Here is a 14,527-nt window from a genome sequence, read left to right on the forward strand (position 1 = left end):
GCAGGAAACATCCAGGCTTAAAGACTGGCTGATCACTAGCCGTGCCAGCCTCCCCATCACTGGGGCAAATACCTGACGCCTACAGTTTAAGGAGGAGAGGTTTCTACGGCTCATGACTTCAGAGGGCTCAGTGCATAGTTGTGTGGTTCACAACCAGAACCATCGTGATGGAGGGGAATGGCTGGGCAAAGCCACCTAGTTCACGGTGACTGGGAAGCAGAGGACCACGGCTCCAGAGAGGAAGGGGTGGGAGGGAAGACACAGTAGCCACGGCCACACCTCCCTGACCCAGCTGGACAAGCCACGCGGGGCAGCGTGTTCCACTAATTCCCAGGCAGGAAGCTCCCCAGCCAACCAAGTTGACAATTAAGTTTAAGCGTCACAGAAGATCAAACCACCACCTCCCACACCTAAACAAGGAAGGAGGTGTGCACTCTCCTGAGAAGCCAGATGTGCTGAAGGATTCCCTGTGTCCGGAGAGCTTCGGTGGCCCGCTCACCTCCACTCCAACGAGGATGAGCCTCTTGAGAGAGTCTGGGGAGCCCTGTCTCGGCGATACTGCCCCTTCCATGCTAATGGTGACTGCCCCGACCTCCAACCCCAGAGGAAGACCCTAAGGGGACCCCAAAGCCCAAGCGAGACCCCTGTGTACTGCATACCCGCTAAGCAGTGGCACCAACAAATCAGGCCATTCCCAAATCAAAACCCCACATGCCTCAAAGCCTCCAACTGATGGCAGAACACAGTGAACCCCAGGACGAGGCCCGGGGTGTTTTAGAAATCTCCGGATTCACAAACGCTGCCATTAAATGCTCTTTCATTGCTTTTGACTTCAGGGTCCTGCGTGGCTTTCTCCAGTGGCCATAGCCAGCTGCCACCACCTACTATCTAAGGGACACTTAGAGAGGTAGCCTCCACGACCACTTAGGGACATGTGGGGCCTCTCGAAAGAGGGGAGGTGCGAGGAGAGCTTGAGACAGAGAGAGCGAGGAAACAGCAAGACAGGGCTGAGCCAGGCGGCTCAGAATGCAGAGCCCCCAGCTGGTGCCTGAGCGGCGCTGCCCTGGCCTCCCTGGAACCCACAGAGGAAAAGCATTCTTATTCCTCCCCTGCCTTTCTGCTTCTGACCCAGTCAGCCCCCCAAATGCTGTCCGTAATGTCCCATGAGGGCATTCGTAACCAGTACAGAGGGGCGGCTTCATCTCCACTTCCTTCCCGGGAAAATTCCCTGCTACTGATCCCGACATCCCACCCCAGGGCAGACCGAGAACTCCCTCCACAAAACCCAGCAGGGCACCGTCCTGGAAAAGACTCTGATTTCCCGTTCAGAAGGAAAGTGCACACTAGCTCTTAAGTAGCAGGTGTAAATGCAGTGCTGTATGCGAAGAAAAATCATTACTTAGGCCCTGGAGCAAAGTGCCAAGTTTCCTGATCCCGACTTCAAATTTAATTCGACTCCGGGGACACTTCACGAGCTCTCACCGGCTGCCAGTGCTAGGCGGGGACCCAGACTCTGCCAAGTCAGCAAGCCCTGCCTGCACCAGGCTCATAACCGGAGCGGCTGACACGGATTCGGTTCATTAGAATGTGCTGGGATGAGCGCTGGACGGAGAGACTGCAGAATTCTCCAAAAACAAAGAGGCGTGTACGTTAAATTTCTTGCAAAAAAAAAAATTACATATTTTTCTGAGGATTTAGACCACCCAGACAGGAAGAAATGTAATTAAAAATTATATCTAACTTTAAAATTTTATATTCCACCAGTCCCCATCGTCTTCCTTCTCAGTTTTAAGCGATTTCTCTCTGTGGACCCTTTTTCCTAAATACAGAAAGTGATAGCCGATCTAAACACAACGGAGGGAGCGGCCGCATTTTATTTTTAGCAGCACTGACAGAGAGATGGATGCTGCTCCCACTTTTTCAGGGAATCTCACAAGACTGCCACCAAACAGAGCTCCAGACAAAGGGACCGGAAGGTGGAGCCTGCCTTCCTGACCAGCACATCGCCCCCAACTCCCCGCAGGTGACCAGGAAAAGCAGCTGACCTTCCCCCCATCACCCCTTTATCTTTTCAGTAAATTCCGCGCTGCTCTGGGATGAGCAGTAAAGACAAGAAGGCGGCCCGGTGTGTTTGGAAATCCACGAGGGGCACGGAGCAGGGTCTCAGGGCCCAGCTTCACTTCAGCCTTAACTGCACACAAGCCACCCCCTCCGGGAAAGAACCCCCGATGGCTTGGGCACCCCGAGTACTCTGCTCTTCCCTCTTCCCCCAGCCCAAAGCAGATCACACAGGGAAGCACTGGCTTTGCCATGCGTGGAGGCACACACATATAATTCCAGCACTCAGGAGGCCGAGGCAGAAGGATCATGACGAGATCGAGGCCAGCCTGTACCACAGAGCAAGACTCTGTCTCAAAAAACCCCACAGGATCGGCTTCCCATGTCCATAATTCACATGCGGCCAACTCCGGTCATCTCCAATGCCATGTCCACCCTCCGTTCCCTGCCCTCCAAGAAACTCTGGCCAGGGGGGATGGGAGCTGGAAACACACTGAACATTTCCAGTGCAAGGATTCAATGAACTAAGGCTGAAGACGTTCAGAAAAATCTGCATCTGTACTGAAAGCGTAGACCACTCCCGGTCACTGTCTCCTAAACAATGGGACAGCTGCTCACAGCGCGTTAGGCATGGGAAGGAACCGGGGGTGACTACAGTGGACGGAGGGTTGCATAGCTCGTTTCACAGAGGGGACAGTGTGCTTGGACGCTGATATCTGAGGGGGTCCCAGAACCAACTCCCCACAGTTACTGCAGGATGACTACCCACAGTTCCCTGTGTTCCTGGGTCTGAGTGTGAGAACAGACCAGCCATGGAGCACGGGGCCTGGAACTCTGCAGCCCTGCTTAAAGACAAGCAGCCTCGGGTCCCGCTGTTTCTCCCGTCCCCTGTTCTTCCTTCCTTCCTTTCTTCCGAGTGAAACACAGATGTGATGACAATGACAGCAGCTACCTTGTCACAATGAAGAGAGGCCCAAGAGAGTCGTAAAATCCTTGATGCTCTGACCCCTTGGTCCACCACACCAACACCTGCCCATGAGCACTCCCGCCTGTCCTTAACGCACCCCTGTCCCCATGAGGTCAGTGCCCACTGGGGTCCCTACCACATGCAGCTGTCCTTAACTCCTGTAAGAACCAACCTCATGGATCACTAGCTCTCAGCCCCCCAATCCAGTTTTATCCCCAGGAGTCCACTGACGATCTTATTAAAGTCACCAGCTGCTACAGCTTGTATCTAGATGCTCCCCCAGAGCCTGGTGTGCTCACGGGCAGGGCTTTTCAAAGGTGGCTGAATCTAAAGTGTGTGACGTCAGAATTCAGGTTGTGTGATAAGTCAATCAGCCCACTGACTGTTTCGGCACAGTTCAGAGTACGGATAATGGGAAGGCCCGCCCTGGGTGTGGCAGGAACAAAGGCCTCCAGCTGGACGGGATAAAAGGGTCAGGGCGGCCAGTGATGCTCCTGCCCCATCTGCCCTGCCATGGACTGCTGCTCCTCTGTGATGCCCCTGCCCTGCCCCCGGCCGTGGAGCCAGCCAGCTGTGGACTGAGGCCTCCAGGGACCGTGAGGTGAAGTGAACTTTTCTTTCTTTAACTTTGGGTGTCAGAAATTTTGTCTGTCATGACACAGGTAACCAAGGTGCCAGCTGCTTCCAAACATGAAAGGCAAAGGGTAGCTCTCATTTCCCAAGCCCGGTCCCCCACCCTGGCCACCATTCCCATCCGAGTCCCTTCTCTCGTCATGTGATGCCAGAGTCTCCTGATTTTTCTGCTACTTCTCCGGTTATTGTTTTAAGAATTCAGCGTGGTCATGCATCACCCTGTCTGATGGCAGAGCTCTCCAAGACTGGTCCCTGAGCTCTCATCATCTCTTTTCCGTGCCTTCAGTTATTTGTGTCATATGGAAAGTTCTGCATCTGCCAGCAAGACCCAGGAGGAGGCAGCGTGGTCCACGGCAGCCCCAGCTCTCAGGGTGATGACAACAGCAGCCACCGAGAAACCATGACAGTGGCTGCTGCAGGCAGAGAGCTGGGTGGACGCAGTTCCAAACATCACACGTGTGTCCACCTGTGTGATTCTCATGACCCTCCGAGGGAGGCACAGTACCTTCCCTATACCTGTGGGAAACTGAGGCACAGAAAGGCGCGGGCTGGCCCAGGGTCCGGCCCATAGGCTAAGCGTGGCAAGGCGAGGACCTGAACTTGCAGGTGGGCTCCAGCCCTGAGCTCCAAGCCTCCCTGCTGGCCACACCTGTACTCCAGGCAGCAGGCGCCCTGCATTGCTGCCTAAGGCCTGGGGCAATGGGGCATGGCCCTTCCCACAGCTACTGCCCCCAGGGGCAGGAGAGGTAACAAGTGTGTGCCCAAGGTCAGCCAAGGTCATGCATCAGCGCCCTGCAGACAGGTGCCACAGGTCTCCCACAGCTGTGGGCACCCGCAGCCCACTCTGCCTGGCACTGCCCAGGACAGGGACCTGGCTCACCTGTGCCCCCGTAAACCCCCTTGCAGAGCACTGCACCAGCTCCTAGGAGGACTTCGAGGTGAAAGTGGTAACTCACTTACTCGTGGCCTGGGGTCAGCTGGGTCTTCACTAGATGACCCCCTGCCACCACCATGACCTTGATGTACTCCAGCTTTCCAAAGCAGTGTGCCAGACAAAGCCATCAGAGCAGAGCAAAGCCCCCTGTGTACACGCAAGCCTTGAAATGGACCGAGCTCCTTACCAACCACCACAGGACTCGGATTCCAACACCTCCAGAGAGGAAAAAACACAAGCTGAGGGTTAGCACCACATTTAATTATGGAAACACTGGGCACTCACGGTAGCTAAGCAGTCGTGCAGGTTACAGTTCATCCAAAAAATAACCACCTGCCTTCATCTCTGTGCTCTCCTGAGCTCTAGGCTGCATCCGGGTTCCAAGACTGCAGATTTCTAGGCAGCTGTGCCTAGGCCCATCTCCTCACAAGAAATAGGACTTTTATCTGAGAATAAAGGTTACTAAATCCTGGGCTTCTGGTGCTATTTGAGAAGCATTCAACAAAGGTACGGAGCGTGCATGGGTGGATGGATGCATAGACTGTCAAGTAGGTGGTGGGTGGGTAGATGGATAGACAGACATTCAGCAGGTAGGCTGTTTGTTTCAATTTTCACAATAAGCAAGGCAAGGAATGTATGTGGGGGGTGCGTGCTAGGTGGGCTGCTGGATGCATGGGGCAGGGATGGGCCCACGGGTGGATGGACGAGCCTTCACTAGACCGACTGTTTCAATTTGTGCAGTGTGCACATATGGGTGCGTGGATGGATGGGATGGATGGGGACGGAGATCGTGGGTGGGTGGATGGATAAAGAAGGTGTGGTACGCATGAAACTGAGTATTACTCAAAAAATAATGGAATCGTCATCTGAGGCAACATGGATAAGGTCGGGAGGCATTATATTAAGTGACACAGAGCCAGGCACAGAGAGACAAATATCACATTAGGAAGCTAAATAATGGGTCTCACAGAAGTAGAGAAAAGAAGCATGGTACCAGAGGCCAGGAGCTGGGGAGGGAAGAGGCTGGTTAGTGGGTGCCGGCTGCAAACGGATGGGAAGAGCTCGGAATATTCTACCGCATGGTGGCGTGTCTGTGGTTGACAACTGACCGTATATTTTTTAATGGCTCCTGAGGAAGATTTAAATATGCTCAACACAAAGACAGACTGTTCGGGCTGAGGGGTGTGCTGACTGCCCTGATTCCATCACCGCGAGCTGCACACCACACCGAGGTAAGTTTTCCCCACTGACAGACGGAACCCCGAAGTGCAGACATTAGTAACTTCCCCAAGGTCACACAGCTGCTGAGTGCAGAGCCAGGGTTCACACTCAGCCCTCGGAGTCCTGGTCTCTAACTCCCGAGCCACGGAGGTATTCATTAGGTGAGGAAGAATCTCACAGTTCCCCAAACCTCCTAGGGCACACGCATGGGGGAGGCCTCGCCTGCCTCTGGCCTGACTGCCCTGAGCCAGCCCCGCTCCCTCCCAAGCTGCTGGAGCTCCTGAGGTTTACAAGCTCACGTTCCACGGACTCTATTTCAGAATCAGGGAGTAACTAGTCAACTAGTCACTTCGAGTTCAAACCGGTCCTCTACAGTCCAGTCTGAAATAGCAAGGCGATGCGTGGCACGGAGCCCATCTGTGCCCACCCGGCCACCTGCAGGCTGAGACTAGGTCTCTGCGAGCACTGTGCGCGTGCGCATTCTGATCCTGTGCGCATGCGCATTCTGATCCGGGGCCTCCTCGGCTCCAGCGTGAAATATGTCACATTTCATTCCTAAGGACAGGATGAAAGCAGACAGCTCCCTCATGAGCGGAAGTAACACATTTCCCTAGGCCGGAAGTGGTTTTATGTTGAGGGTTCGAGCACACAGAAGCACAACAGCTAAGCACAATATCAGGACAACGGAGTAACTGGGTGCCTCGCTGCAGCCCGACCAGGCCGCACCCCCCGGCCCTGGGTCAGTGGGTCCCCGAGGCAGGGACTCGCGCGCGACCCGTGGCTTCCTGAGCGCCGGCCTGTCTCTGGCGCCCCCCTGGCGGCTCCGGCCTCCGCGCTGGCCAGGCCCCGAGCGCCTCCAGGCCAGGCACCCAAGTTCCTCCTTTCCTGGCCCTGAGCTCGCCCTGCCCTGTCCGCCTAGGAATCTCTGCCGGGCCAAAAGAAAGAGGCGATGCCCGGAACAGCAGCTGCCACTTGTTCTCAGTCACCTCCGCGCGTTTTTCTCTATCCACGAAATAAAAGCAAAGCAAAGCACCTAGGAGCTGAGCAGACCTGTGACAGTGAGGCTCACCCTGACCGGCACAGCACCCCACGAGGGGTTAAGTGGGGGCTATCCACTCACCTGCAGGCCCACACCCCACTCCTGCCAGCACCCCCCTTCCCCGTCCATGGCCTCAGACGGGGAACCCCTCTTCTCCCTGAGTCCAGAAAATGGGCATAAATGACACTCACCATGTACAGGGCCGAGACTCAGGAAGGAGAACACGAGGGCAACATGAGCGTGGGATACTTTAAAAGAATGGTGGGACCAGTCACCGCACGACGGCGCCCCGGAAGGCATCCCGAACCCCTTCCTGTGGCGTGCACGCCCTCGCGAGCTCTGCCCCAGGACTCGAGGTGACCGAGGGGCGGCTTCTGGCCTACAGCCCTTCCGGGTCACCCGGGCCTCACCCAGGCACAGCCGGTGGCCTGGTCCCCCAACTTGGGGCTCGGCCTTCATTCCACACCTTTATTCCCAATTCTGTGTCCAGAACATGCAAGTGCCCACGAGAGTCAGAGAAGTAATGGGGATGTGGGCAGTGGGCTGGGGGTGCAGCAGGAGGGCGGGTCAGGCAGGCCAGGGGTGGAGGACATGGGTGCAGGACACAGCTGCCTACAGCCAGCTGTTGCCAGGTTGCTAGATCAATGCTCATGTATTTTTCTGCTTTTTGTTTTTAAGACAAAAGATGTCAACGTATGAGGGTATTTTTTTTTCCTGAACTAAAACTTCTGGTTAATTGCAGTGTTGGCATTTCACAATACATAAGCAGGCTTGGGATGGCAGCTTGGCACCGACTCTAAAAGGTTTGCCATCACCATGCTGGGTCGTCACATCTTTCCAAGAAAACAGTGTGCGACCTCTCTCTGCTGCTGGCAGCTCTTTTCAGTGTTTTAAAGAGTGCCCCGGGGGTTAAAGAAGTCACTTCTGGGGGCTGGCCACGGACACCGGTTTACAAACAGCAGCTAGACGCTCTCTCCTCTGGGGCACACGGAGGCCCAGCCCCTCAGTGACACAGACGTGCACGGTTACACCAACGTGCAGGGCTGCCTTTGGCTGGGCTGCTGCCTTCCCTGTCCCATGCCTGCCCTGCCCTGAGCTCCAAAGCCGAGGAAGGATCCAGGAGAAGAGGCTGCAACCCAAAACCTGCGCGAGGCTAGGCCACGGCCCCCCAGGAACTGACAGCCCATGCTGACTTCTCCGGGCCAAGTCAGTCTTAGGATCCACACCAGTTCTGAATCCACTTCTGTGGGGAAAAATGAAACACCAAGGGGTGCTGTGTTGTCCAGCGAGATGAGGGTGCTGCATCCTCTTGATGTTCACCCCTGCAGCAACCCTCTTAGGGTTGGCTCAGCCCAACAGGGACCCCCACAGTCAGCGGTGCAGCTGGAGCCCCTGATGTCTGCCTGAGGCTATGGGCTGTAGGGTTCACCACCATTCCCAGCTGTGTGGCCCAGGACTTTTCTGAGCCTCAGGAAAATGCGAATAATAATAGCACTTGCCCGTGAGTTGTTTATTGAGAGTTTTGTGAGCTATTTCCTGCAAAGAATTTGCAATGAGGAAAGGATCATTCTGATTCCTCAAGGAAAGACAACTCTGCTCTATGTGTCATTGCCTGGCCTCAAACACTTTTCCATCTGGGCTCCACGGCTGGCTTCCCTGTCCACCAGGCTGGCTGGCTTCCCTCCCTTTCCTCTAATGTCTCATGCAGCAGTCTTTCTCTACACCAAGATGGAAAACAGTTTACTCTATGTGTCAATCATGTCTGGAGGGGCAGGCTATAGGTAACCAAAGCACAGAGCTCTGGAGTGCTGCAGTCATTTAGTAATGCCTGCCATGTGGCAGAGGGGCCACTGCAGTACTGCAATTGATTAGTAATACCTACCATGGCAGAGGAAGTGCTGGTGTACTACAGTTGATCAGTCACGCCTGCCTTGGCAGGAGCAATGTCGGAATGCTGCAGTCAATTGGTAATGCCTGCCATGGCAGAGGACCTGCTGGGTGGCAGGTGTGGGTAAGCATGTGACATGTGGCACTGCCTTATCTTAAAGAATCCCTTTGGGGTTAGACTCAGGCTCCCTCTTTCTCCAAGTGTCCAGCTCCTCTGCTCAAACAATGACCTCACAGAGCAAGGACCATGCCAGGCTCTGAATCAACAATCCCAAGTCTAACTTGAAGGCTGCAAGAGGATCCAGGCTTCTTGCAGGACACAGAACCCACCGTGGGCTGCCAGAGCCTCTGTGTCCCTGTGGCAAGGCCAGCCCATTGCCCACACAACATGAGGACCATGCTGGACTCGTGGGGAGCCCCCACTTCTGACAGCACCCCCAGAGCAAGCCCACGCATGCTGGGTTTGCACTTCCACTGTGGCAGCAGCTGAATGTCCACAAACACCACGGGCTGCCCATGGTCCCCTTGCTATGGAGTGTAAAGCCTGCCGGGGCCACACAGCTGGTGTCTGTCACCACCACCTCCTCCTGCTACCCAGCCACACTGAGCTGCGTAAGACAAAGACAGGCGGACTCCCAGCACACAGCCTCTGTCATACAGGGAGGGCTTCTAAGTCCCTTTAGCCAAGGACTCGCTGAGGAGGGAGACACTGTTCCTGAGTGCCCTCTGAGGCTGGGAATGGGAATTCGCCAGCCAGGTGCCCAGGACTCTCAGGACTCTCTAGACACTGACCACAGCAGGGACAGGGGCTGCTGTGATGTGTAACGGTGGCACCGACCCATGCCAGGCTCAGGGGTTTTACCACATCGGCCTCATCCCTGATGCCCACCCGAGAGAAACCACCGCTTCCAGCAGCCACTGCTCCCTGACCCTGCAGAGGTGCCTTCTGTCCACAGTCCCCTAGTACCTGGCGCTCTGGGTGCTAATCCTGCTCTGAACAAGCCTGCGCTCTCTGGCCCCTGCTTGGGTGGCCCCGGGCTTTTGAACCATTCCTCCCTCCATCCCCAAATCACACTGCCCCTTGCGATCCTATTCAAGATGCCACCGCCTCCACCCTGACACAACACAGCTCTCGGTCTGAGCTACAGCTCAGGACTGAGCTGGATCTGCCAGCCCAGAGATGGGCAGACTACGGCCCACAGCCAGGGCCAGCGCTCTCCTGCTTTTATAAATAAAGCTTTATTGGGACACAGCTGCACACACTCACGGCACCAGCACTCACACTGCATCAGAAAGGTTGGGAAGTGGCCAGAACCATCAGGAAGGACAAGGCGTCCATGTCCCCACCTGTCTGCCTCTACTGAGTCCCCCTACCCCCTTCTGCCACCATCTCTGTAAGTCACCGGAGCCACCTGGGCATGCATGGAGCTCAGCTCTGTGCCCTGCTGGGTAAAATCAGTCCTGCCCGCTCTGTCCAGCGCCCATTGCACTGCTCTCTGGCCAGTGCTCAGCAAATGATCAACACCAATATGCTGGCTCCATAGCTCACCCGTCACTGCCCCCTCGGACCCAGCAACGCCTCTTACCGAAGAGTGAACTGGTCTGCCGTGGAGCTGCTGGAGAGGGAGACCAGGAAAGTGGCCGCGTCCCCCTCTCGGATGAGGTTCAGGGGGACGGAGAGGGCGAGGTTGTCGTCCAGGCTCAGCAGGGACCAGCGCAGGTCATCCTGCGTGGGGTAGACCACCACGCTGCCGATGCGCTCACGAGCCGGGGATGCAAGCGGGGGCCCCTCGTGGCCCGAGTGGATATTGTTCTCCCACTTGCCCTGGTCCTCCAGCGGGCATCCGCCGGCCTCGTCGGCAGGGTAGAGGGAAAAGAACAGCTCCATGGCCGTGCCCCCCAGCTGGGCCGGGATCTCCTCCTCCGGCTCCAGGTCCAGCCCCGAGCTGAACCACTCGGGCAGCAGCTCCAGCTCGGCCACGCACAGGCCTGGGGCACCCTGCAGCCGGCAGCTGGCCGCCACCTCCCTGGCCTCCGGGAAGGCGAACATCTTGACGCAGGGGAGCTGCTCCCCGGGGTCGCCGTCATCCCAGCCCATGCCGCTGACGTAGAACAGGGTCTGCACCTTGGGCCTGTTGGAGTAGATAGAGCTGTCCAGGATGTGAGACTTCAGCTTCCAGTTGAAGGGAAATTTCTCCAGGCTCCCGAACGGCGTGGATGTCACCAGGAGCTCGGCGGGGACCACTTTCTCCGCCCAAAACGGGCCGTAGCTGGCGTTGACGGTCGGGGGAGCCCGGGCTCGGTAGATGAAGAGGGCCTCGGTCCGCGCCTGCAGGCTGGAGTTGCGCATGAGGTCCTGGTTGGCTTCTTTCAGGAAGAAGGCCTCGTCCACGTCCATGACGTGGAGATCAGCAGGCAGGTACGCAGGCAGCGAGGAGAACCTCTGCACGCTATCCCCACCTCGGCTCTCCGTCACTGCGCAGGGAGGGAAGCAGAGGAAGAATAAAAGCCCGTTGTGGTGGGCAATAAAAGAAACCCAGTGCAGTCTGCACCCACCCTGCAGCAAACCACCGGCCCGACCCCACCCTGCCCTCCTGTCTCCAGTGGCCAAAGTCCAATTGTGGAAGCCAGCAGGATCTTCAAATCACCAGTGTGCAGGCGCGATGGCACACACCTGCAACCCCAGCACTCGGAAGACTGAGGCAGGAGGATCTCTGCAAGCTCAAGCCAGCCTGAGCCACACAGTGAGACCCTGCCACAAGCCCCAAATGAAAACAAACTAAAACTAAACCCCAGAGCCAGGGCAAAGGAGCTCCCTGCCGGTCCTGGGGCTGAACAGCTGCCTGGCTGGATGGAAAACATCACCTGCTCCCTCTTGTTCTTGCAAAACCTCCAAGCTCAGAGGTTCCCGATCCCCACTGAGGGGCTGTACCCCACAGCAGGAGACATGTTCCAGTTTTGCTATTTCTGCCCTCCCCCATGTGACGTCTGCTTGGAATTTAAACATCTCCGTGATTACTGAACAAGTGGGAAGCTTTGGCTGGGTACCCCGGTTTCCAGGGTGCGCCTCTCCCAAAGTCCCAGGGAGACCACAGAGCAGTGACTGCAGCCTTCACCACAGCTCCACTCAAAGCCACAAACACAGGGCAGCACACACCCAGGGACCCGGGGACCCGACACCTGGCTTCCAACCCTGGCCTGCCGCATCCCAGCTACTGAACCCCCTGTGTCTCCAGTGGCCTCCGAGGAAGCAGAAATAAATGTAAAAATGCTACTTATTGGGGTGCTATAAAGACTAAGGGGTTAATAAATAGGAAATACTCCGAATATGTGTAATAGGGGCCTATGAAAATGTTCAGTGTTTACCTGATCCTATCATCAGCAGGTATTATTTTAATCCAAGCTAAAAGTGGACCAGAGGAGGCTTAAGGTATGCATCTGCACAGCAGAACAATAGAGAGCTATTAAAAAAGAGCTACGGGGAGATGCTGAAACATGGGTGTGCTTTCACAGCCGTGAAGGAGCCCACGATACGTCACCAAATCTAAACCACAAATTATCAGTGTGTCGCTGCTGCGGTTCAGTTGTGTCCCCCGGAAGCCCATGGATGGGAACCTCAATTCTCAGTGCTGCCACTGCGAGGTGGGGCACTCAGGAGCACCTGACAGGGGCTGTGGAGCCCTGGAGAACAGGCTCTGCCAAGGACTGCACCGTGCTCTCCAGAACCGTGAGCCCGATGAGCCTCTATTCCTTATAACCCTCTTCGTCTCCCATAATCTGTTACAGCGACAGCAAACAAGACAGTGGTAATGATCCTATCTGGGTAAAATGTCAAGATTCTATAGATGCATTTAAATGTACATGAATGTTTGTTTGCGTACCTATGAAGCCCCAAAGAAAAAGATACTTGCTTTGTGGACCATTTATTGTCTACAATAATAAAGTATTCCTTGTTAATGAAGGTTGTAATATACAGGGGGGCACCGTGATGCCTCACTGGGGGCTGGTGAGAGAAATAAACGAGCCCCACGGCCCCTGGCTGTTCCCCACGGCCTCTGGCTGTTCCCCACAGCCCCCGGCCGCTGCTAAGGCTCCAGGCAGAGCTTCGGCAGCAGGCGCCCTACAGCGCTGCCCTTGGACCGACCACACCTTGTTGGGTGAAGGATTAGAGGAGGCTGAGACTCCTCCGCTCCCTCCTCCATTTATCTAACCATCGCGGCTGCCTGCTTACTGCATGCCCAGCCAGCACAGCGGCCTGGAAGAAGCTCACAGCAACAAAGTAGACTCGATTTCTGCCCGAGGAGCCAGCAAACTTCGCAGAAGGACACAGGTCACCGTCACAAAGCAACCAGGGAGCTGAGCATCAGGACCCTTTAAGATGTCCCTCCCGGCAAGCCTCCACCCCAGGATTTGTCCAGGAAACCATCAGACGAGCAGAATGGAGATCTGCCTGCAACTGCGTTCATCACAAGCGTGATTTCCATCCTCGACACGCTGGGTACAAACTGAAGACCAGGATTAGACCAGCACGGTGGTGCACGGCTGTACTCCCACCACTCCGGGAGGCTGAGGCAAGAGAGTCACAGGCTCTTACAAAGTTACTAAGTTTCTAAGCCGAGAAACCTAGTAACTTAGTATGACTCTGTCTCAAACAAAGAAAATAGGGCTAGAGATGCAGCTGAGCGCAAAATCTGGGGTTCGATTACCAGTAACAGCGAAAAATAAATAAGAATTTAAAAATTCAGTAAATCGTTAAATACATCACTAAGCCATTCATGTGTACAGAATTAAACCGCCACCAACACCTCGACTTTACAGCACGTTCACGGAAAAAGGATACATCAAAGCACTGTCTGAATTATTTCCAATCTGCTCCCACATGGACCTGAGGAAGATCCCTCCTCCTATCACACACCTCTGAGTTTCCTCTAAAATGCAGCCATGTAAACCGGGCCAGATGAGGGTTCATGAACTGAGAAAGACAAAATAGGACTTGGAGGAATCCGCCTCACCAGCAGGAGAGCTATGGTGGCTGCCACCACGGGGCCATCTGCATCTGGGTATCGTCACGCAAGGCAGAAACCTCCAGATACACTGGAACCGGTTTTTGTGCTGGTGGTTTCTTTATTCCTCTCCAAACAGGAAATCAAACTCCAGATGGGCTCTCCCGGAGGACTCGGGGGACACCCAGCTCCCCAAGTTTGCAGTTAAGAGGTTCAGCTGTTACCTTCTCTTAAAATGGAGGTGAGGTCCAAGTGAGGTTTAAACCCGGATTTGCAGACGCAGAAAAAGACCCAGAAATACACGCAGACTGAATTCGGGCTGCTCTGGGTTGCAGTGGCCGCCCCTCCCTTTTCCTCTGTCATTTCTTAGCTATTTCACGCCTCTCAAAAATCGATCTCCGGGAAATTTAAGGCCGAGCCTCCTCTCTTTATTGTAGGCAAAGCCCGTGTTTCATCCGAAGCGGCAGCCTGAGGTTTACGTCCCTGCCCCACTGTAACTCAAGCGAAATGCAATACAGATGCTGTCAGAAAGCTTTATGCAGGGAGCCATAAACCTCAGCTGCCAGGCCCACTCTGCCCTGGAACCAGCTTGCAACAAAACATGAGGTCTTCATCCAGCAGCCGTCAGCGACCCCTGAGACTGTGGTCTCAGAAATGGTCACCCCGAGGCCCAGAGGCTAACACTGTCCCTCATTCCCAGGTGACAGCCACCACTCTGCTGCCCTCGGCAGGTGGACCGAGCAGCCGGATGGAGCAGCCACGCTGGACAGAAATGGGGTCCCCCT

At 55.5% G+C, this 14,527-nt stretch overlaps 1 protein-coding gene across 2 annotated transcripts in view; it reads right to left on the minus strand.

The window, feature by feature from the left end:
- Positions 1-14,527, minus strand: part of Tmem132b (transmembrane protein 132B) — a 279,115-nt gene that overhangs the window by 191,137 nt on the left and 73,451 nt on the right. For both annotated transcript variants that reach the window (XM_063225480.1, XM_063225481.1), the window contains one exon: positions 10,326-11,214. In XM_063225480.1, coding sequence (XP_063081550.1) covers positions 10,326-11,214 — 889 coding nt within the window. The remainder of the gene's footprint in view (positions 1-10,325; positions 11,215-14,527) is intronic.

The sequence above is a fragment of the Cavia porcellus genome, unplaced genomic scaffold (genome assembly GCF_034190915.1).
Source record: "Cavia porcellus strain 051 isolate PalLab524CR breed Dunkin Hartley unplaced genomic scaffold, mCavPor4.1 scaffold_16, whole genome shotgun sequence".
NCBI lineage: Eukaryota > Metazoa > Chordata > Mammalia > Rodentia > Caviidae > Cavia > Cavia porcellus.